At 43.5% G+C, this 23,465-nt stretch overlaps 1 protein-coding gene and 1 long non-coding RNA gene across 3 annotated transcripts; one reads left to right on the forward strand and one right to left on the reverse strand.

The window, feature by feature from the left end:
• Positions 1-212: 212 nt before the first annotated feature.
• Positions 213-2,181, reverse strand: LOC114800003 (uncharacterized). The gene is made up of 4 exons (XR_003751310.1): positions 2,044-2,181; positions 1,692-1,867; positions 625-858; positions 213-467 (listed from the first exon to the last, which is right to left on the reverse strand). It is a non-coding gene; the product is annotated as an uncharacterized LOC114800003 (long non-coding RNA).
• Positions 2,182-5,635: 3,454 nt separating this feature from the next.
• Positions 5,636-22,801, forward strand: rasal1 (RAS protein activator like 1). 2 transcript variants are annotated; one of them, XM_028997178.1, is made up of 21 exons: positions 5,636-5,800; positions 5,966-6,022; positions 7,552-7,665; positions 8,253-8,314; positions 8,792-8,921; positions 9,154-9,235; positions 10,002-10,142; positions 10,226-10,317; positions 11,321-11,438; positions 11,529-11,682; positions 14,327-14,391; positions 14,525-14,637; positions 15,377-15,569; positions 16,562-16,699; positions 16,776-16,920; positions 18,505-18,677; positions 19,640-19,777; positions 19,940-20,075; positions 20,230-20,350; positions 21,115-21,191; positions 21,462-22,801. In XM_028997178.1, exons 1-21 carry the CDS (start codon positions 5,736-5,738, stop codon positions 21,620-21,622), a joined length of 2,475 nt encoding a protein of 824 aa, XP_028853011.1. In that variant the 5' UTR covers positions 5,636-5,735; the 3' UTR covers positions 21,623-22,801. The 2 variants fall into 2 exon arrangements, with proteins under 2 accessions (XP_028853011.1, XP_028853012.1); XM_028997179.1 differs by having other exon boundaries at positions 11,321-11,420.
• The last annotated feature ends 664 nt before the right edge of the window (positions 22,802-23,465 follow it).

Here is a 23,465-nt window from a genome sequence, read left to right on the forward strand (position 1 = left end):
TGGGTCGCTGGCATTCTGTCACGACTACGGACTTACGGGGGAAGGAAGCGCAGAGGTTTGACATACTGGGAAGGGGGTTTTATTATAAACAATAAAGAAATACAAATAAACAATGGCGCGGTGGCCGAAAACAGTTTAACGTAAATAAAGAACTTAAACAAACCCGTAGGCGTGTGGCGATTGCCAGAACTGAAATTACGAAAACCTACGCGGTTACAATATCAAGTTCACGAAAATGCCAGCGACCCCGAACGGGCGGAAACTTCCGGCATTTATGGGGCGTCAGGATTGGATTCCGGTGTGGCGCCCAGCTGCAGGCAATCCTGACAGGCAGCAATGAAATTAGATCATCTACATCCTGCCCTTGCAGACAAGACAAAGCAGCTCTTGTCTGTTAGCACAGTTACTGTCTCCTCTTACAGTCCCACCATTTCCACTGTTTCCATGATGGTGCCGAGGCTTGAACTCTGTATTGCACAAAGACCATATTCAGACTGGTGATGAGAAAGGTACATTTTAATACATTTACATTTGTGGATTTTATCCATTTGTGTATAATGGTGAGTATAATCAAAGCCATTTGAAATTGTCAGTTCAGAAGTGGCCACTGATGCAAAATCCTACCTTCAGAAGTCTTCCTGTTATGGTAAAAAATGTCGCCCCAGCACCAACCATCTCTTCGAGGTGCAAGTATGCACCTAGTACCATCGCTCAGCCCACAAGTCGACTTGCTTGCCACCATGCCATCCCGCGTTTCATATTCTGCGGTAAGGGGTTTCCGAGTGGTACTCATGCTTTTCCACACAAATCACTTGGATAGGTGTTTGCCTTTAGTACAGCATTGTCTTGGAAACATGTCTAAGAGGGAAATACAGAATATAGTATTATTAACGGGTGGTGACAGGTGGTAGTAGCCTAGTGGGTAACACACTCGTCTATGAACCAGAAGACCCAGGTTCAAACCCCACTAACTACCATCGTGTCCCTGAGCAAGACACTGAGCACTGGGGGGGGGGGGGACTGTCCCTGTAACTACTGATTGTAAGTCGCTCTGGATAAGGACGTCTGTACAGTTGTGATACACAGCAAGCAGAGGACAGGTTTATGAATTTTAGTTTTGGCCTAGTTTTGTGATAGTAGAGGGCTGGGTTAGAAGGGTTGCTAGGCATGTTTCATATCTTGCCCATCTTTTATTCAAGATGTTGGTGAGATGAACGTCATTACATCACGTTTTATTCATTGTTCATAGAAACTTTACTGACTGTGAACTGACTGGAGCATTTAACTGCCTTTAAAATGTCAACGGATTATTACAAACTGTGCTTCTTACATTATTGGACACAATAATTCATGACAGTTTAATTAGCACAAGCTAACAATGACAGTAAACCCTTTTCCATTAAGTGCCCAGTGAATGACGGACAAAATTACCTTTCATGAAAATAATAATAGGCTCTGGTTCAGAAAAGCTATATCTTTAATACATACCTACATTTAAATTTACAGCATTTACCAGACGTCAGGGTTAAGTGTCAGGGACACGATGGTAGTAAGTGGGGTTTGAACCTGGGTCTTCTGGTTCATAGACGAGTGTGTTACCCGCTAGGCTACTACCACCCTACCAAACTACTACTACCTACTGCCTGGCAGAGTTTTATATAACTTTCTTTGAATTTAGTGAAGTAATTTACCTCGGTGTACCTCGTTTTGTCTGGTTTCTCGTCTCTATTACTTCTCGAGTCTGGATCGTGCTGCAGTCACCAAATTAGGTGTTCCCTTGCGTTTTGACGTCATGCGCTTCTATGCGGAGCCAGCCAATCAAAGGCGTTTATGCAAATTTAACGCGGTAAACAAGGTGACATGAAACCTATGGCCGAAAAGGAAAAAAAATATATATTTCTTTTTTACAGAAATAGTTTTTTTGAGTGATGTATTAATGGAAAGCCGCATATCCAGACAAACGTGTAAATGTAGCGCGTGATCAGTCGAACGCCGATGCAGGCGGAGCCGCATTGTTACGCATTTTAAAACAGGCCGTTTTACCTTTTGTTTCTTGCAACGCATCGTTCAGAGTGTGTGTTGTAGTTGTGAGCGATTCAGCTTACGCTTGTACTACTTGAGCTGGTCTGTTTCTTGTTTTTTGCAGTTAGAACGTGCACCGCGCTGCTGCGGGTGACTGCAATTCCCATAAGCCATTGCGTGCTAAAGCTGCTCTATAGAGAAGAACACAGCAGCGGTGTGTGCAAACGATGCATTGCGATAGATAATTGACATCTTGAGAAATGTTTTACGCCAGATGTACTTTCCTGATGTAACCCACCCCACTTACCCAGACTTGGGATTAGCACCAAGAAATGTGCGACCCCAGTGGTTGGGATAATTTAAGAGTTGTAATACAATGTTGTTTTGCTGTGTGTCTGGTCTCTTATAATGTATGTGTAACGTATAATAGTCTTATTAGCATGAAATATTTTTTAGTTCATTATTTGGTGTTACTTTTGTTATCACCTGATATTTTTTCCAGTTTTAAACTCTCAATGCATGACCAGCATGAGCAATCCTTGCAGCAATAATACCAATTTACCTTGTAACATGCTGCCTCTGTATTTATGCCTCTAAATGTATTTATATGTGTGCAAAGAAATGTGATTGCAAAACCAATAATCCTAAAAAAAACTTTTTAGTTTAGATTATAATAAAATAATGTTGTTCCACAAACAAATTACAATAATATAATACTATATTACTATATTATTGTATCAATAATAACCACAATAATATAAAAATAGGTGAAAATACATATAACACAAAGAATGTTTTTCGTTCCTCATTCCGCAAATCTAGTTTTTTGACAGAAGTTACACCCTACAAAGCACCTGTTTTGCGAGCATGACCAGTGTTAATGGCTGTCGGTGGGTTTTACCAAATGTGATCAAATAAAACAGAATTCTTATTCAGGATGTTTCAGAGGCATTGGGACTGTTGAAGTAGGAAGATATGGGTTTATTTATAACCCCTTTCCCAATGGTTGCACTTTCACCATTCTAATTACCACAAATTGCACCAATTCAACCTATTCAATCACATTTAATCTCTTTCCTCTCATCTCCCTCTTTTCCACTCCTCTTTTCATCTTTCCAACTTCCCATACATTTTACAGAGCAACAATGGTCACACTTTCAGCCTGTGGTCCAACACCACAGAATTGACCTATTCAACAAATTTAGAAATTAAAAAATTAAAAAACACATTTAACGTCTATCCACTCATCCCCTATTACTTACTCAAACCATCTTTTTTCCATCCTCCAATTCACAGGCATTATTTTTTACAGAGTAACAGTTGCCATACTTTCAGTCTTCCAACCCCCACAAATTGAATCTATTCAACGAATTTAACAAAGTTGACAAAATTTCACTCTTTCCCTTTCATCCTTCAACATTTTTTTCATCCATCAACAAGTTTGTCCACAAACTTCACCTTCTAGTTTTCATTTGAAAACTGACACCAGCAGCTCTTCAGATATGTCAGATAAACACAGATCATTTCGACCAATTTCTTATCCCTGATCAGTTTTCAGAATTAAGGCTGATATCATCACAACATCTCAGTAGGGTTATCAGCAGAATTTATTTCATACTTTTTTATGCCAGTTTCTGCATCAAAGCAACAAGATTAATCTTCTTTTTTGGCATAAAATAATTACAAGACCTACTGAATAAAATGTTTTTTTTTTTTTAAACTTTGCCCCAGATAAGAAATAATAGTTTCTACCGAGCAGAAAAAGATAACCTTCTGTCCTGGGCCAGTGGTGGCCTAGCGGTTAAGGAAGCGGCCCTGTAATCAGAAGGTTGCCGGTTCGAATCACTGAGCAAAGCACCGTCCCCACACACTGCTCCTGTCATGCTCACCAAGGGTGATGGGTTAAATACAGAGGACAAATTTCACTGTTTGCACCGTGTGCTCTGTTGCTGTGTATCACATGTGACAATCACTTTACTATCTTTAAAAGAAATGCATTAAATGCATACAAATAGTTAAACAATGCGAACTAAAGCCTTCAGTAATGACAAGCAAGTCCCTCTTTCTTGTGTACTTGAGGCATGTCTTTCCTTGCTGGCACCCGTTAGGGGTCGCAACCCACCCTGTGTCCCCAGTGGTTGGGTTCTCTCTCCTTGTTCGTCTAAAACGGAGTCTGGCTCAAAATTATGTGGCTAAATCACACGTTCTCCAGGTACTAAAAGCCTGTATGTGGTAAATATGAATTAAATGGGAATGGCCGTTGAGAAGAGTCTTTCAAAATGTTATTTTCATGGCATTGTGCATGAGAAAGTCTCTGCTGCCCTTCACCTCTACATCCTGCAGATGGCAGTAAAGATCACAAGTAAACAATCACAGCTGGGAAAAGTGAGAAAAGTATTCAATGTTAGAACGTTTTTGATGTAGAGAATATATACTAAAATGTACTATATACTAGTTCATAGTTCAGACTTTCTGAAGATCAGCGAAACTTTAATACGGCTCAAGCGCTAAATTGAGAATCCAAGTATGAATTACATTTACACTCGTGGCTTTTACCAGACATGCTTATCCAGAGTGACAGTCCCTTCTGGAGCAAGTGTCTTTCTTTGCTTTACTTTTCTTTACTTTGCAGATGCTTTTATCCAAAGCGTCTTACAAGAGGAAGATTCCAGCAATTCTCATTCGGTTTCTATAGATTTTGAGTTAATAAACTAAGAGCCCTGATAAGGCCGAACTTGTCAAGAATAGAACATCCTAGGGAATTCCTAGTGCTAGACAATTTTTTAAAATGTATTTTGTATAGTGTGTGTGCATGTGTGTGTGTAAGTGTTAGATTTGTCTGAAATACTTTTTAAACAAGTGGGTTTTCAACTGCTTCTTAAAGGTGGTGGTGGTCTCAGAGACCCCATGAAGAGGGATCTAGCTAGTAGTGTGTTGGTGTAAGAGGGAGAACTTCCATTTACAGCCCTGTAGGCAGCATCCAGGATCTGAACTCAATGCGAGCAGCTACCGGGAGCCGGTGGAGAGACATGAGAAGAGGTGGGATGTGGGTGTATTTCGGCTGGTTGAAGATGAGGCGGGCTGCCACATTTTGGACCATCTGGAGGGGTTTTATGATGACTGTAGAAGCTCCAGCCAGGAGAGAGTTACAAAAGTCGAATTTAGAGATGACCATTGCCTGGACGAGGAGCTGCGTAGTCTGTTTCTCAACGAGGGGTTTAAACCTGGGACTTCTGGTTCATGGGCGACCATCATAGGCTCCTACGGCCGCTTATATAAGTTGTGACTGACATTAAAATGAAATTTTTGCGATGAGGCTCAGCGGCTCAGTAGCTGTAGACAGAAATATCACAGCATGGAGTAAACTGATGGCAGTTCCGTCCCATTTCCTCTCCCATCCAGGGACTCACTCTTACTATTAAATTTTTTAAAAATAATATTTTAAATTTAAAATATTATAATAAAACAATGGCCATTTGCAGCGACCTGGCTGCTCCTCAGTCCGACCTGCACCAGTTGTTCCACAACCTCGTTTGTATGAACCAAACGTGGCAGATACGGTCGACTGGCATTTTATTGACCGACTCGGTATAATCCAGCCCCCACCCGCGCGCGCTCCCGCGCCGTGTTGCGTGGAGCGCGCCGCCGGTGCGCGCTGCTGACCGGCGTCCTCTGCGGAAAGATGGAATGATGCTGCGGGTCCCCGACCGACCATGGCCAGGAACACGTCGCTGTATTTCCGCGTAGTGGAGGGACGCGGCCTGCCGGCGAAAGACGTGTAAGTTGCGGCGCGGGTGGCGCCCCTGTCACCTGCGCTGGGTGGCGCGGTCACCGTCCCGCCACGCGGTGCAACCTGTGGACGCAGCGTGGACCATTTAACACCAGACGGTGTCGCCTGTGCGTTTTGGTGCAAACCCGCATGCTGTTTGGTGCTTCTTTACAGGTCTGGGACCAGTGATCCCTACTGCATCGTCAAAGTTGACCACGAGGTCGTGGCCAGGTGAGACTTTTCTTCGCGTCGTTTTCTCTCTCGTCCCTTGTTTTATACACACTGGCGATCATTCGGACAATTGCGCGCAGCGTGGACGGCTGGGGTGGGCGGGGCTTTATTCACCGCGGTCACCCCGGCCCCTCCCCCTCCGATAACCCGATCCATCTCCAGACTTTAAGACATCGGCAGGTTGCCATGGAGATGATCATAAATTATTGCAGGGGAGATCCCTCTCTTCGCTGGAAAATGGGAGTGGCCGGATGTGGTGCATTTCGTTACATTACATTTTACATTTTACATTTTACATTTACAGCATTTACCAGACGCCCTTATCATGAGCGACTTACAATCAGTAGTTACAGGGACAGTCCCCCCTGGAGACACTCAGGGTTAAGTGTCCTGCTCAGGGACACAATGGTAGTAGGTGGGATTTGAACCTGGGTCTTCTGGTTCATAGGCGAGTGTGTTACCCCACTAGACCACTACCACCCTGGTTTTTTCCCCAAACGTACTTTGTTTATTCGCCTGAAAACACAAAAATCTTTTGGTTTTCCAAAAAAACATATTACATGTTAAGTAGCTCCCTTAAAGCAGTTATAAACTGTGTGTGTGTGTGTGTGTTGAGATGTTGGAGCAGCACACCTGGAACACACCATTGTGCAGTTTAATTCGATTTATTTATGTCCGCTTTTGAAGTGTAAATACTCGCCCTCCCTTCCTTTTAGAGGAACAAGAGGGCGAATTTATTTTTCGCTCTGCGTCACCTCATTGTTTAGTACAGCACGTTTAGATATTTGCATGTTAATCGTTGCACTGTACTTTTTTTTTTTTTTTTTAGACAGCAAAACAAGGATTTATGACTCTGTGAGTCGGTGACCAATGAGGGCTGTCCGTCTGCTTTCTCTCACTCTGATTGGCTCGCTTTGCTCAGACCCAGGCAGGTTGTTGTTGTGATGAACTGACCATTTCCAGAGCTGGAGATATAAAGAGCAAATTCCCCGCGAGGTTGTCGTAGTTTTCCACTCATTAAGACCTGTTTGATCCTCTTGTCAGGTCAGTTTTACAGCTGCAGTTAGAATCATGTTTTTTTTCCAGGAAAGAGTTTAATTTTGCATCATTCATGATGCAAAATCATGGTTTACTTACTTACATTTACATTTACAGCGTTTACCAGACGCCCTTATCCAGAGCGACTTGCAATTAGTAGTTACAGGGACAGTCCCTTTCAGGGTTAAGTGTCCTGCTCAGGGACACCTGGGTCTTCTGGTTCTTAGGCGAGTGTGTTACCCACTAGGCTACTACCACCCCTACAATAACTTATTTAGGCTGTTAGAGGTCTGTTGATGCTGAAATGACTATGAATTTGGCAGAAAATGACGTATCAGTCTTACAGAATCAAACGGACGGGTTCAAACATCGATCCTCCTGCCAAATTTGACCTTTAAGGTTGAAGGTTTGGCCTGGTCACCTTCTTTTTATTTATTCCTTTTTGTGCCAACCCTTGACCTCGGTAGACTGATCCCGGCTTCTCCCTGCAGGACCGCGACCGTATGGAAGAACCTGAACCCCTTCTGGGGAGAGGAATACACGCTGCACCTGCCCATGGGCTTCCACACTCTCTCCTTCTACGTGATGGACGAGGACACCATTGGGTACGAGAGCTGACTAGACTGCCCCATCCCACCTTAGCAACAGTGGATTGGCTTTTGAACACAAGATGTGTCTAAAACAGCTAAACTGTGTGCCTGTGGAGATGCAAAATATGTCATTTTTGGTTCTGTGCTCAGTAATTAATGCATCGCTGGAAATAACTTGGTAAATATACAGAAAATATTACTTGTGGCTAATGGGTACAATGAGACATTTCATTTAAAGGTCAAAAAAACAACCAAACCAGCACTGGTTATGGGTATTGACCAGTCATCTTTCATCTGTCCACAGTTCCATCAGCCCACTGAGGACTGACGTGTTCCTACGGGTTGGTTAGAGGCCACATAGTTACAGCATAACATTTGCAATTTTACCACAGTTTGCACTTAAATATTTATTAAAAAAACATCCGTACTGAAGTTGCTAATCTGTGCATTTTGCAAGGTGGCTTTTTCACACCTGTGAAAATGTGCAAAAATCTCTACTTTGTGTGCAATGCATGTCTTAATGCATCCAGTCAGACGTGTCATGGCCATTGGCGTGTTAAATGTTGTATAACGATCAATTTTCCCTCCACCCGTTCCAACAGGCATGACGATGTGATCGGAAAGATTTCCCTGAGCAAAGAGGCCATCGCAGCCCACCCGAAAGGTACGGCAGCACGAGACCGAGACCCAAATGAATGCCCAGAACGAGGAGGATTCCGGATGCATGATGGTGGAACGTGTCCTTTTCTGTGCTGCGGCCCAATTTCGCTTCAATCCAGAGATAAGAATATGAATCGATGCTCAAGTTCTCGGGTTCGTTCGGTTCAACGCAGGTCTTTCCCAGACTGAGAGCAGGTCAGGTGCAGCTGAGTCACTTTTCGCATAATTCTCCTCAAGCCGACATCACGTCCTCCCCCTCAGAAGCCCAGAGTGGATCCGCATCCCATGAATCACAGCAAGCTGTCGGGACTGAGTCAGGCCCTACCAGGGGGATCATGGGAAATGTGTAGATTGCGTCTCCGTGGCTCCCGCGCTTCTCCGCTCCCACCGAGACTATTTAGAGCTTCTAGAGCTTCCTCTTGGTGTTTCCGTAAGGCCTTGATCCCCAGTGTCTCTCTGTGACCCGGGGCTGTTCCCTCAGGCCTGGACAGCTGGCAGAACCTGACCCGGGTGGACCCAGATGAGGAGGTGCAGGGGGAGATCCACCTGGGGCTGGAGCTGCAGAAGGAGGCGCAGCGCACCTGCATACGCTGCCACGTCATCCAGGCCAGGTGAGACACTGAGCAAGACACTTAACTCCGAGTGTTTCCCAGGGGGGACTGTCCCTGTCCCCGTCTATGGAAAAGGGCATCCGATAAGTGTAAATGGAAAAGTGCTGGGAGGGTTTGAAACATGGTGATTCCAAAAATTGCTGGAAAGGACACAGTGAATCTTCTGTGATAAACTGATGGTTTTGAAAGAGCAGCGTATAATTAACTTTTCCACGTCTGACCTTCTCTGCAGAGATCTGGCCCCCAGAGATATCTCAGGCACGTCTGATCCGTTCACCAGGATCCTTTACAACAACCACAGTGCCGAGACATCGGTAAGATGTTGGTGTGTGTGTGTGTATGTGTGTGAGAGAGAGATATCAGTATAAAGAGGGTTTCAGGTGTATTGAAAGTGAAGTGATTGTCATTGTGAAACACAGCAGCACAGCACACGGTGACACAATGAAATGTGTCCTCTGCTTTTAAGCATCACCCTTGGTGAGCAGTGGGCAGCCATGACAGGTGCCCGGGGAGCAGTGTGTGGGGACGGTGCTTTGCTCAGTGGCACCTTGGCGGATCGGGATTTGAACCGGCAACCTTCTGATTACAGGGCCGCTTCCTTAAACTCTAGGCCACCACTGGCCCATATTGTTTTGCACTTCGTCTTCTTTTCAGTGTAATGAAAGCATAATACCATGAAGAGAACACTTCATGTGAAAGAAAAAATTTACATTTACATTTACAGCATTTATCAGACGCCCTTATCCAGAGCGACTTACAATCAGTAGTTACAGGGACAGTCTCCCTGGAGCAACTTAGGGTTAAGTGTCTTGCTCAGGGACACAACAGTAGTAAGTGGGATTCGAACCCGGGTCTTCTGGTTCATAGGCGAGTGTGTTACCCACTAGGCTACTACCACCCTATAAAAAATTATTTGGCCATTGTGATTAATACATGTGGAGGCATTTTTTTCTGCATGCAAACCAACAATTTTTTCATCCTTAAAAATGTAAAGTAAAAACTACAACAAAAAAAAATGCTGCTCGGCATGAAAATATTTGTGTTTGTATTATTGTGTACATGTTTGTTTAATTGTGTTAGATCATAAAGAAGACGCGGTTCCCTCATTGGGGGGAGACGCTGGAGCTGTGGCTGGATCAGGGGGAGGAGGAGGTGGGCGGGGCTGTAACGCTGGAGGTCTGGGACTGGGACATGGTGGGCAAAAACGACTTCCTGGGCAAGGTGAGGCTACATTCAACATGCCCCATTCTTATCTGTGATTGGCTGAGGCAGTTTCAGAAGAAACTTTTTACCCGTTGGCGTAGGTGGAGATTCCGTTCTCCTCTCTGCTCAGAAGCCCTCTGATGCAGGGCTGGTTTCGCCTGCTGCCCCTGGGCAACGCTGAGGACGATGCTGGGTGAGTCTTTGTGGGCCCAACTTGAGGCAGTGATGCTCGAACTTCTGTAGTCACACCAATTTCAGTAATGGCATTACTGTGTGTGTTAATACTTTCACGCTCAGCTCTGCTACATTTAAACATGCATAATTGATAGTCAATTAAAGATTTACGGTGGTATATAATACCAAGAAGAAAGTTTTAGGTGCAGTTATTCTGTATTCGTGTTTTCACACGGCAGGGCGTTTTAGAGGTTTTACATGGAACAAGGTTCCAGATCTGAAGACCCACCAGTCACGACACAAACACTTCCCACTCACTTCTTAACAGTGAGAGGATGACTGAGTTGTGTGTGTGACTGGTGGTTGAGTCAGTGTTTGCATGTGTGTATAGGAGCAGTGATGAAAACTCATTAAAATCCTACAGGCCTTGGCAGATTTTCACCAAATGCGAACTGCGAACTGTACAGGACTGTACATGGAGTAAACATCTGACACACACACACACACACCCACACACACAGACTTCTGTGGCTTTGTGAGGAAAGCCCCTTCTTTATGTGTGTTTGTCTCTGTTGCCATATTAGAAATGTAAATCCATAAAATACCCAAAACTCATACAATTTTCAGTCCTTCAATGAAAAAACAGACAAAAATTAATGAAATATTAAAAATGAAAATTATAATTTAATGTCAATATTATTAGAGGGTATAACACTGTGTCGACTTTAACAGAAAAATAACCCTTTTTTTGGACACAGGTGATTGTGTTATGCTTATAAATGACTGAACATTTGCTGTTGAGCTCCATCATTAATTGTATCAGTTATTGATCAATAATTATTTTAATATTGATTAATATCTGAGTATCAGTAGTTTTGACAACAATTTAACTTACTGTCACATATATAAAACAGATGAGGGGGGGTGTTCATGACTGCACACCAAGTAGGGTGCCTTGCCATGGCACTTTGACCTTAATTGTGTTCCCATGTGCCTTGCTTTGTCTTGCAAATTTCCCACAGTGGGAAGTTAGGAGGTCTTCGTCTGAAGGTACGTTTGGCAGAAGAGCGGATTCTGCCCTCGCTCTTCTACCAGCCCCTCATTGACCTGCTGGTGGAACCGGTAATTTCACCTGCAGAGGTCAGATAATATCTGATTCATTACTTTATTTCAGCTGTAGACACATTTTGGTGGTTCATAGATGTCAGATAAACTTGTGTTTTGTGGCAGGTGGAAGACCCGAGCACCTTGACACTGCTGGAGGAGGTGACCATGGTGGAGAGCAGGCAGGACGTGGCCATGACGCTGGTGAAGATCTACCTGGGCCAGGGCCTGGTGGTGCCTTTTCTGGACTACCTCAACACCAGAGAAGTCAACCACACCTGTACGCAGCAGAATGTTCTCATCTGTACACTCTAATGTGTGTGTGTATTTTTTTTGTGTGTGTGTCTGTGTCTCCTTGATCATTCAAAAAAAGTTGATTTGGCCATTAAGCAAACATAAAAATTGTTCATAAACGCTGTCCAACATTTTTGGTAATGCTGAAATATCTACTTATTTATTTCAATACTTGGATGGTAGATCATGATTTTTAACTAAGTCTACAACTGTTTTTTTTTTTATTCCTTTTTTTATACTTTCATGGAAAAGAAGAACATTTCTAAACTTCTGAACAGTTGTGTATCCGCGTGTATGTCTCTGGCAGTGTGTTGCACTGGTGCACTGGTGCCGCTCCTCCCTCCATTGCGTTGTGTACTGCGTGGGCGGGAACTCTTGGCCTTCATCTCTATATTTATCCCCCATCCAATTACTCTCCTCCTTCATGTGACATCGCTTCAAGCGTTCCTCCTTCACTAATTATGTTTTGTCTCTGACTGTACCCACCAGCTAATTTAGCGTTTTCTTCGTTGTCATCGTTTCATGCGCTTCTGCTGATAAATGAAGTGAACAAAGTTTCCATAGCAACTCTGCAGGAAGTAGCCTCAAATGGGAGTTTGAGGGTCTGAAGGTTGATGGTGGAGGCTTAAAAAACTGCTTGATTCCGTTCCCACTTGTTGCTAGACAACCAAGTTTGGAGGCTGGCAACCCTTTCAAAAAGTCAGAAAGTTACTCAGTTCCCCAGGTCTCATCATTTATATTTTACATTTACTTGTATGGCATTTGGCAGACGCCGTTATCCAGAGCGACCTATAGCTTTCCGCTTTCATGTTACCGTCAATGAAGTAGTCAGTTCCTGTTCACTAGGACTCAATGCATGAATACAATCACTCTGTACACGCGACTGTACAGTTCTGACCTCGAGGGGAAGTGCATTCTAGATGAGTGTCTTCCTCGCACCTTCAGCGGTGGAGGGACCAGGTGAGCAGAACTGGAGGGTCGGAGAGTGTGAGGTGCAGTACAAGGTATAATAAGGGTTCTGAGTAAGGATTGTGAAGCCCATGTTTGGCTTTGTAGGTCAGCATCAGTATTTTGAATTTGACTTGGAGCCAGTGGAGGGATTGTAGCAGTAAGGAGATGTGGGAGAAGTTGGGAATGTGCTGCTGTGTTAGTTGTAGAGGCTGGATGGCAATCAGAGGTATACCTGCTAGAAGGGAGTTACAGTAATCCAGTCGTGAGATTACTCAGGTCTGGACAAGTATCTGGGTGGCCTGTGTTGACAGATAAGGGCTGATCTGATATTGTAGAGAAGGAATCTACATGTGCGGGAAAGATTGGTGATGTGAGTTGAGAAGGAGAGTTGGATGTCTGTAGATACCCCAAGGTTGCATACCATTGTAGAAGGAGAGATCTGAGAGTTGTTCACACTAGATAGGAAGAACCTGATTATGGTGAAGAATCTGCTGGGATGAATATTAGTTTGGTTTTTAGATGATGGGCTGCCATCCAAGATGAAATGTCAGTTAGACATGATTTTGGAAGCGGCATGTATATCTGAGGGAGGAAAATAGAAGATGAGCTGTGTGTCGTCGGCATTGCAGTGGTATGATAACCCATGTGAAGAAAACTACCTCACCAAGTGATCTCATGTAGAGGGAGAAAAGGAGAGGACAGAGTACTAAGACCTGAGGAACACCATTTGAGAACAAATGTGGATCTTTTCCAAGTCACTTGGTAAGACCGCTCATCAAGGTTGGAACCATTTCCATGCTGAGCCCTGAATTCCAAGTCTCTTCAGAATGGACAACTGTGGTTAACTGTATCACATGCTGCAGAGAGGTCGAGGAGAATAAGAACAGATGAGAGTTTTGCTGATCTGGCTGCATGTAGCTTCTCAGAAACAGCCAGAAGGGTTCAGTAGAATGACCTGCTCTGAAGCCAGGCTGGTTGGGATCTAGGAGGTTGTTCTGAGACAGATGAAGTGACAGTTGATTGACCAGACATGTGGTACATGACCAGATGTAATTTAACCATTTATGACATGAGAAATGAAGGGGATAAGGTCAGGAGAGATAGTTTGGAGTATTGTGGAGGGGATTGGATCCAGTGGACAGATGGTTGGATTACCTGTAGATATGATCTGGATAATTTCATCTGATGTAAGTTTTGAAAATGGTTCTGGGGCAGTCTGCAAGACTTGGGGCAGTCTGCAAGAGGGTGTAGAGTAGGGGTTGTGGTGGTGGAGAATGTCTGGCAGATTTGCTCAATCTTCCCTGTGAAAAAGTTGGCAAAATCTTCAGCAGAGATGAGAATATGTTGTGGAGTTTTTGAGGGTTGTGGGCAAAGTTTCTGATAAGATTTTTTATATTTCCTCCCTGCTGCTCTTAGTTTCCTTCAACTGCTGCGCAACATCTCAGATAGCCAGGGAGCAGGGGGAGAAGTGGTTTTGGGTTTGGAAGATAGAGGACAGAGATGATCCATAGAAAAGGAAAGTGAGGAGAGGAGAGTGTTAGTGGTTGTTTGTATTTTTAGGCTTTTTAGGTGGTTTTAGGTATTTGTTTTTTTTAGGTGGATCAGACAGGAGGCCTACTTATAGTTTCAGCTAAGAGCAGTGTAATATATATTTCCTTCTGTCTGTCCCACCTCTGTAGCCGATCCTAACACCCTGTTCCGATCTAATTCCCTGGCCTCCAAAGCCATGGAGCAGTTTATGAAGGTGAGTATGCGCTCACTTGTTAACCTTGAACTAAAATCTTGAGGTTATATTGAGGATTGGTTATTTTTTTTAAGATATATATTTGTTTTTTAATGGCATATAATGCAATGTGTGTGTGCTTGTGTGTTGGCAGGCTGTAGGAATGTTATACTTGCATGAGGTGCTGAAGCCAATTATAAACCGCATTTTTGAAGAGAAAAAATATATTGAGTTGGACCCCTGCAAGATCGACATGAACCGCTGCAGGTACCAACACACACACTCACAATAACAATTATGCACGTTTCTATACATACATCTCGTACAACTGGTGCATGTGGTGTGTGTATGTTAACGCACTGCTCTGGAATAGTTGTGGCGATAAGAGAGGATTGTTAGTGGAGTGTAGAGGTTGTTGCCTGGCAACCGCCAAGTTCTCCCATCTCTCGGTCCCACCTCTTGGGACTTTTTAGCTCATCTTTTTACCACCGTTTTATGACCCTCATTTTTCTGCCTTTTTCTACTCAATGGAAGGTCTGGCTGATGTGGCACTCCTGTCATTTTGAAAATACGTTAAATGCTTCAGTTCTTGAAAACAATCTTGACATTTAAATGAAGAAGATTGTTCAAATATAACCTCATGCAACTCAAGATGGCATAGTTAAGCAACAAACAAGTGATAAACACAAAATAAAAGGGGACGAGGAGACATTTTGAACATGGCTTGTGATCACAAAAGCTTTGATTATGGTGTGTTTGTGAAATAAGAATATTAGTGATGTACTACTGATGGAATCAGTAGTAGTCTGTGCTCTTATGGTTTAGAATTTTTCATCAAACCTACAAGTTCTCGTGGTTACTGCTGCACTTGCTGGCTGCCTGTAAATTCCTTCCTGTAAAATTCTACTTCTCTACTTAACTTATACTTACTCTAACAAGATTTACTAGGCCACTGGGGACATGTCTGCCTGTCCTTTATACGTCCTTATTCTCTCACTTTCTTTAGGCGCATCTCATTTAAGGGCTCTGCATCAGAGGTGGAGGTGAGGGAGAGCAGCGTGGGTCTTCTGCAGGCCTACCTCAGCAGCATCATGGAGGCAATCGCGGGCTCGGTGGCCCAGTGTCCCCCTGTCATGAGGGTTGTCTTCAAGCAGCTGCACAAGAGGGTGGAGGAGCAGTTCCCCGATTCACATCACGAGGTTGCATGCCTGTCATTGCCTGTCAGCTTCAGTCCCAGAAAACAAATGTGTTTCTTATATTCTCATATTCACTTCGCTTTCATCCCCGAATCCGCTTTCTTCACTGTGAAAGTGCTGCCAACTGGGTCCCATAGCAACTGTTTTTCTATTCCCATGGCAACCCGTTTTTCAGATTTACCAGCCCCCCCAGGTGGTGAGTGCAGATCAGAGGTTTGTCAGTTCTGCACTTTAATCCGATGTTGTTAATGAACCACCCATGATGAATATATGTCTCTTGTGGCTTTTTAGGTCGAAGAAAACTGCTGCTTTCTGAATCAGAATTTCCGTCCTGCAATAAATGTTGTTTTTTTTCATGGGGGGTTCGGGGTTAATGCTGTAAGGGCGAGGGATGCCATTGTATCCTTGAGGAACACAGTTGCTCCACAGTTGCAAGAACCGGAGATGACACAGGAACGTGTTCATTAACGCGGTCCAGGGGTGAAAACACAACCACAAAACCACGTCCATTCCTGAAATACAACAACACAGTGTGATCTGATATGGCACAGAGACCGAGTGAAGATTCTATACGAGAGAAAACGGGTTCAATCCCCTTAGGATAATTTCAGATACATTTTTAATGGGTGTAAATGTATTTTAGGAGGGAGAATTGACACAGAGGTGTTTTATATTTGGACAGTTTTACTGTAATTACTTTTTTTTTTTTTTACAATATTGCTATTTCACTTGTTGGATAGTTAATTGGGCTAGTTTTATTTTTTTTTAATGAAACTACAATAGCTTTGCCTATGAAACAAATCACAGTTCTCCTCTTGACACTCTACAGATGAAACTTCCATTGCATTAGTCCACAATAAAGAATTTGCCTGAAATTTAAGGCTTTTTGATCTCTGCAGTTGACGGCCATGCTGCTGTGGACCACCACAGAGGCTCCATCTCTTGTATCTCTGCTTCGCTTAGACCATTTTCTTTTTTGCTCTCCGTCTGTGCAGGATGTGAAATATTTGGCCATCAGTGGGTTCTTTTTCCTCCGCTTCTTTGCTCCTGCCATCCTGACGCCCAAACTCTTTCACCTCCGAGATCATCACGCTGACACCCGCATCAGCAGAACGCTGCTGCTGTTGGCCAAGGTACCCACAGACATCTTTGTGGGGTCCACGTTACTAACGAACAATACAAAAAATGTTCTCTTCTTCTTTTTTTAAGGCGCTCCAGAGTGTGGGCAACCTTGGCTTACAGCTGGGCCATGGGAAGGAGCAATGGATGGCCCCACTCCATCCCATAATCCTCCGCAGCGTGGCGTCCGTCAAAGACTTCCTTGACAAGTTAATAGATGTTGACCACGACAGTGGTAAGGCCTGCAAAGAACGATTTGTATCGCTCATACACTCTGCAGTATACATGGCATACTAAATATTTCTGAATGTTTGCACACGAATTGCAATGAATATCTGCAGGTTTGCTAGAAATTATAAGCTGAGTTCTAATGAACTATTCACATGAACATCTAGTTTATATGTATGCATGTGTACAGAAAACATGATACACTGATCTCATTACTTGTGTGTGTGTGTGTGTGTGTGTGGCACAGTGTCAGGTGTCAGTATCCAGTATTCGTCTCACCAACCTGCCCGGTTGTCGTCACACACTTGACAGTTTGTGCTCGATGCTGTGAAATTTGGCCCCTCAGGCACAGTGGTGAACTCCGGCATGCCAGAACGTGACTGGACACACACTCAGAGTGGAGCTCCTTAAACCTGCTGCCACATGCACGCACGTGTGTGTCTCTCTGTGGATTAAAGTGTCTATGTTTTCACACTGCAACGCTCAGTTTTCCACAGCAATTTCCTGCTTCGGCGTCTGTAGCATGAAGGAAATGGAATGCAGTGTGTGTGATCAATTAAGATGAAAAGGAAAAGAGAAGGGACTATTTTTATATATATATATATGTGTGTGTGTGTGTGTGTGTGTGTGACTTCGATCATAATCATTCCGCACACATCTCTGGAGAATGCAGTGTGATTGCACCATAACACACCACCACACACCAGACCTAATTATACACTCCGCCTCTCAAGGGAATTCATCTCCTCTCATGCAAACACACCCTGATATTTGTAACTGGACATGTGTGTAAGCAGTGATAATTGATGCACATATTACTTTTAATCCATTTCAATTGTCACCTTTAATTACGTATATGAGTGTAGATGTTCGTGGCAGTGCTGTTTCTTCTAATCTTAACATGAGCTTTGAGCAAAGAGACCCCTTCAGTACACAAATGTCTTTCTTTCTATATTTCTATTTTTTAATAAGATATTGTCATTATGAAGCCCATCGTAACACAGCAATTCTCAGTACATTACCAGATTGTTGCATGTGACACAATTTTATAATTTATTACTGAATATTAAAGCCACACAAAACTTTGCTGCAGAAAGACTGAACAGACATAAGTGAAGTAAAGTGAAGTGATTGTCACATGTGATACACAGCAGCACAGCACACGGTGCACACAGTGAAATTTGTCCTCTGCATTTATCCCATAACCCTGAGTGAGCAGTGGGCAGCCATGACAGGCGCCCGGGGAGGGGACGGTGCTTTGCTCAGTGGCACCTCAGTGGCACCTTGGCGGATCGGGATTCGAACCAGCAACCTTCTGGTTACGGGGCCGCTTACTTAACCGCTAGGCCACCACTGCCCCATATGTAGTAATAAACAATATCAGTTCCGAATCAAGGGGTGAGGATCATATTTCGATCAAAGTGTTGATTACATTTATAAAACATTTCTTTAAATAAATAGATGCATAGTGAACAACATCAAATATAAAAGTTCTCATCCCTCAATGTTTTAAACCTTATTTGTTATATTCTGTAGCTACAAGTCCATGTACTATGAAGTGTGATCTATACTTTCTTCTTCATCCCTTCAGTCTCGGAGGTTCCTCAGAGGGCGGTGTTTCTGCCGTCGGTGACGGTGAAGGAGGGCTTCCTACAGAAGTACAAGGCGGAAGGCCCTCAGCTGCTCAAGCGCTTTGCCTTTAAAAAGCGCTACTTTTGGCTGAGCAGCGAGACCCTGTCGTACGGCAAGACCCCTGACTGGCAGGTCAGAAGAAGCAAGATGGCTGCATGAAACTCAAGCTGGTTCAGTAGGATCAGTATCAGTCTGCGCCGTGTGTTGCAGTTTACCACTTCAAACTAGTGGCTCTCATAGCTTACATAGCTCATACATTCACTGCGTTTACCAGACGCCCTTATCCAGAGCACCTTGAAGTCAATATTTACAGGGACGGTCCCCCTCGAGACACACAGAGTTAAGTGTCTTGCTCAGGGACAACATGGTAGAAAATGGGGTTTGAACCTGGGTCTTCTTGTTTATAGTGTTTTACCCCCTAGGCCATTACCACCCAAACTGAATTATGAGTCCGTTACTTCACATTGCAATGTGGTGCAAGCACCAGGCAATTAAATTCATTTCCATGCAAACCTCAATGAGGCATTTATGCAAATAACCTCACCAATGAGTCGGATTTATGCCAAGTTTAACCAGCCGTGCTGTTGCAATCGAGAAGTAACGATTGGTTGCATCTCCTGCAAGTGGTCATGGCCAACGTCGAGCGTACAAAGATTGTACAAAGATCTGACATCATTAGTGTTTAAACTCCTTGGGGAAAACCTTCAGAAACTTTCATTATTATGGCAGCTATGGTGTCATATTAAATTATATGAATATATTCACCATATAGGTTGCACAATGTTCTAAATCTCATTTTGACGATTTGCCATTCCTGCCTCACCTCTTAAATCAGCCCAGCAGGCTCATTACCATGAGTGCCGTATGAGCAGCTCATTAGCCCTAACGAATAGCGAATCCTTCTCCCCGTTCTATCATTAAAAGGAGGGAGAGAAAGGAAGGGAGTGAGGGAGAGAGGAGGGGAGGGCTAGGTGGGTAAATGGACGCATCTTCCAGATGTTCGACTGAATAAATCAGGGATCTGCCCCCCTCTCTCTCACTAACACTGTAAAATACTGTACTGTGTTATACTGTGTGTGTGTGTGTGTGTGTAGCTGCGCTCCTCCATCCCGGTGCCTTGCATTTGTGCGGTGGAGAGGGTGGATGAAAACGCTTTCCAGCTTCAAAATGTCATGCAGGTCGTCACCCAGGACAACGAAGGACAACTACGCACCATGTACCTGCAGTGCAAGGTGGTCAAGATCACAATAAAACACACACACACACACACTCTCTCTCTCACTCTACAATGACTGCCACTACACTGTAATTATGTGAATTATTACTGACTTATTACAGCTTTCCTGTGTGTTCCTTACTGGTGTGTGTGTGTGTGTGTGTGTGTGTGTCTTCAGAATGTAAATGAGTTGAACCAGTGGCTGTCAGCCATCAGGAAGGCCAGTATATATAATGAGCGAATGCTGCCCTCGTTCCACCCCGGAGCGTCCCGCAGTGCCAAGTGGACCTGCTGCTTACAGGCCGATCGTGCAGGTGTGTGTGTATGTGGTGCTGTATTTATGTTGTTATTTGTTCTGCTTCTATTTTCTTCATAATGATCATTTTTAATGTTAATGAACACATTCCTGCTTTAATAACGTTTTAACTCTATAAACGTTGATATTCTAATGAGTAATTTTGTTCCCAGCTCCCGGATGCAGTCGGACCCACTCTGCAGTAACTCTGGGGGACTGGAGCGACCCGTTAGACCCCGACGCTGAGGCTCAGATCATCTACAAACAGCTCCTGCAGGGCAGAGAGAAACTCAGGTCTGTGTGCGTGTGTGTGTGTGTGTGTTTTTATGCCAATGCAGTACTTCATCTGTTCATCTTTCATCTGTCTCTCCATTCACTCTCCACTCGTTCATCTGATAGATGCAGCTTTGATGTTGGTACATGTACTTGATGGTCACAGGACAATGAAGCCTCCAGTGTTTTTCGTCACTGCTTTTCGACATCATTTCTTCAGTGAGACGATTTTCCCGTAGCTGTCTGCTTTTCAGCATCAACACACATGTATTCTATATTTTTAACTTTAACAGTAGAAGAATGCCGAGTTTCAATTTTCAAATAACATCTAGTCTTCCAACCTTACATTTTCCAAAAAAAGCATTACTTTTACTAGATTATATTAAATCAAATTAATTCATTTACTCTCATATCTGCTTTTGAGATTTATCACAGACCATGTCTATGACAACCACTTTATCACTTCTATCATCATCGTGCTCATCACCCCATTCATTTACTTCATTAGTGTTTTCATGAGGACCCACCTGCATGGAAAAGAAGTGTCAAGAAAACGATTTTCTTTAGCTATTGCATATGACATAAGTTGATAATTAACGAGTTAATCTGTTGACAAGTGTGTTATAAAGAAGTGCTTCTTGTGCTTAATGGAATCTTGTAAACCAGTTAAGCACTACAACCATTTTAAGTTAATGTGAAATCATCCTGGGGTACAGTCCACACACAGACAAATATTATGGGGTTTCAGTGTGATGGATCTGAATGGCTCTCTGGTATCTTAACAGGAAACAATACCTGGAGTCACAAGAAAGTGGAGGAGATAGAACAGAAGAAATGCCACCAAGCTCTGCTCAGCCATCAGGTGTGTCACTGAAGTCAAAAAAGCTTCTAAATATTTAGAAATCAAATGTATTTAGTCAATCAAATGTCAATCGTATGATCGTGGAAAAGAAATACAATAATTCAAGTTTTATCAATCAAGCCCACGTAATCATGAATAAAAAGAATAGCAATCAATAGCATTTTTTAAAAACATTTTTTATTATGATTACGAGTTGCTTGTTCCTTGGAATTAATAATATATTGTGAGATATCGCTTTTGTAAATTGTGTGTGTTTTTGTAATTTCTCAGACGGACACAAGGGGGCAGTGGCGACCCAGGATAGGGGCAGGGCCGTGGCTGCTCGCCTGCTGGAGGCTGTTCAGGATTTGGAACGCGCCCACTCATCTTACCAGTGCCGCGAGGGGGAGGACGGCGGCGCGCTCATTCTAACCCCCCAGGCTGCCCTCTGAACCCCGACATCCTCCAGATTCCCGTTCGCCATTTTAAATCCTGCGCCAGCGCTGTTTGCCAAGAAAATGTCACAGTGCACAAACACACAACAGAGAGTTTTTTATTCATTTTTATATTGCGAATCAGCTAATCAGGTGAAAAGGATAAAATAACCTTCCTGCAGCTTAATGAAAAATGTGTAAATTTGGGGCATCTTAGGCCCAAAGGTTCCACCATCAGTCCACAACCCCCCGATCCCTCGTTTAACAGCCCGTCCGGGGAAGAGGACCATGACTGCTGCTTTGCCAAAGTAATGATAATCATCAGCACGGCCGTGTTGGTCGTCACCGCGGCGCCAGGGTCTCCAGGAGATGAAGACTTCTGGGACAGGTCCCGCTCAGACATCAGCCTCTTCGTTCACTTCTGTCAGATCGTTACCTTGTTGTGAAGGTTAGAAAAATGACGCACGCCTTTTGGAAATATGTATTATTTGTATGTTTATGCAAATCGTGGATTCTCGGTTGTGGCTGGACCAAGCGGCAGAGCTTTTCCGTTCTCTTGATGCTGATGGCGCGCTTTTGTAGCCTCTGGCCGAGCAGGAGTTGCACCGACGTTTGCTTTAGGTTGGTGTTCTGTTACTTGAGTAACTCAAATGTGCACACACACACACACACACACACACACACACGAGACTTAACAGCTTTGCCTTGACTCAAACTTTTCTTGTTGTTTACCTTCAGAATTCTATTTTTATGGCTGTTAAGGATATGATGTCAATATTGTGTTTTTAATCTTAATCTTGATGGAAAAGAAGACACTAGAACAAAAAAAAACATGAAGGTGGTATTTTTTATACGCTGACAAAGATTTGAACATCCTACATTGTGTATTTTATTGGAATTTTCTCAGTGATCAGACGTAACAACGCATGGACATTTTACAACGTGAGCTTTTGTATCGTCATGACAACAGTACCAGCTCATATTCTATATTTTACGCGAGGGCTTGACGGGACAACCGAGGGGAACACTGCAAAACCGAGCGTTTCTTTTTCCACTCATGTTTACAACGTTGGCAGCTGATACACATGCCAAGCGCAACTTTTTTTGCCAAACACGTCTACCGTCCTTGTACGTCTGCCGTGCTGTAAATGTTCTGTGCGACGAATATGGTGTTTCAACATAAATATTTTACATGTTGCCCTGTGTTGTATTCAGTCCAGTATTCAGTGGGACCGAACACGTGTCCTACACAGAGAAAATCATCCCATTTTCACTGCCCACTGACATTTTTTCAGAGGACGGTTGGTTTGCACCAGATGTTAATAAAACTCAGATACATGTACTAGTGTTAATAATAACATTTAAAAAAAAGTTACTAGTTTCTTTTTAGTTAATTAAATTGACTGAATTATCAGTCATGACATCTCGGAGCTGGAGGGGGGAAGGAAGTGCTGAAGCGAGGCATCATTATTTATTTTACAAAAAATAAAGAGGCAAGGGGAGGAAAAAGTAGGAAAAGTTCTTCAACAAAGCCTGAGGCGTGTGTCGTGAGACAGGAACTGTCACCAAAGCAAAGGTAAGCGACGCCCAGCGTCACATCCATTTACATTTACCAGAGCATTTACCAGACTCCCTTATCCAGAGCGACTTACAACCAGTAGTTACAGGGACAGTCCCCCCCTGGAGACACTCGGGGTTAAGTGTCTTTGTTCAGGGACTAATTCGATATTGTCACAAACGGACAAACTTTTACATTTCGGGCTTTTAATCTTGTGCAAGATGGAGAGTACTTGTGGAGAATACTTCACTCTGAGAATACTTCCGTGTGAGCGCTTTTACCAGAAGAGAAAGTTACACAATA

Source organism: Denticeps clupeoides, chromosome 11, assembly GCF_900700375.1.
Source record: "Denticeps clupeoides chromosome 11, fDenClu1.1, whole genome shotgun sequence".
In the NCBI taxonomy this organism is placed as follows: Eukaryota; Metazoa; Chordata; class Actinopteri; order Clupeiformes; family Denticipitidae; genus Denticeps; species Denticeps clupeoides.

Bases quoted from the DNA above. Each gene is read 5' to 3' on its own strand.
- rasal1 (XM_028997178.1), top strand. From the start codon at position 5,736: ATGGCCAGGAACACGTCGCTGTATTTCCGCGTAGTGGAGGGACGCGGC. The intron at 7,666-8,252 runs GTACGAGAGCTG...CCGTTCCAACAG, and splicing joins ATGGACGAGGACACCATTGG to GCATGACGATGTGATCGGAA. The intron at 8,922-9,153 runs GTGAGACACTGA...CCTTCTCTGCAG, and splicing joins TGCCACGTCATCCAGGCCAG to AGATCTGGCCCCCAGAGATA.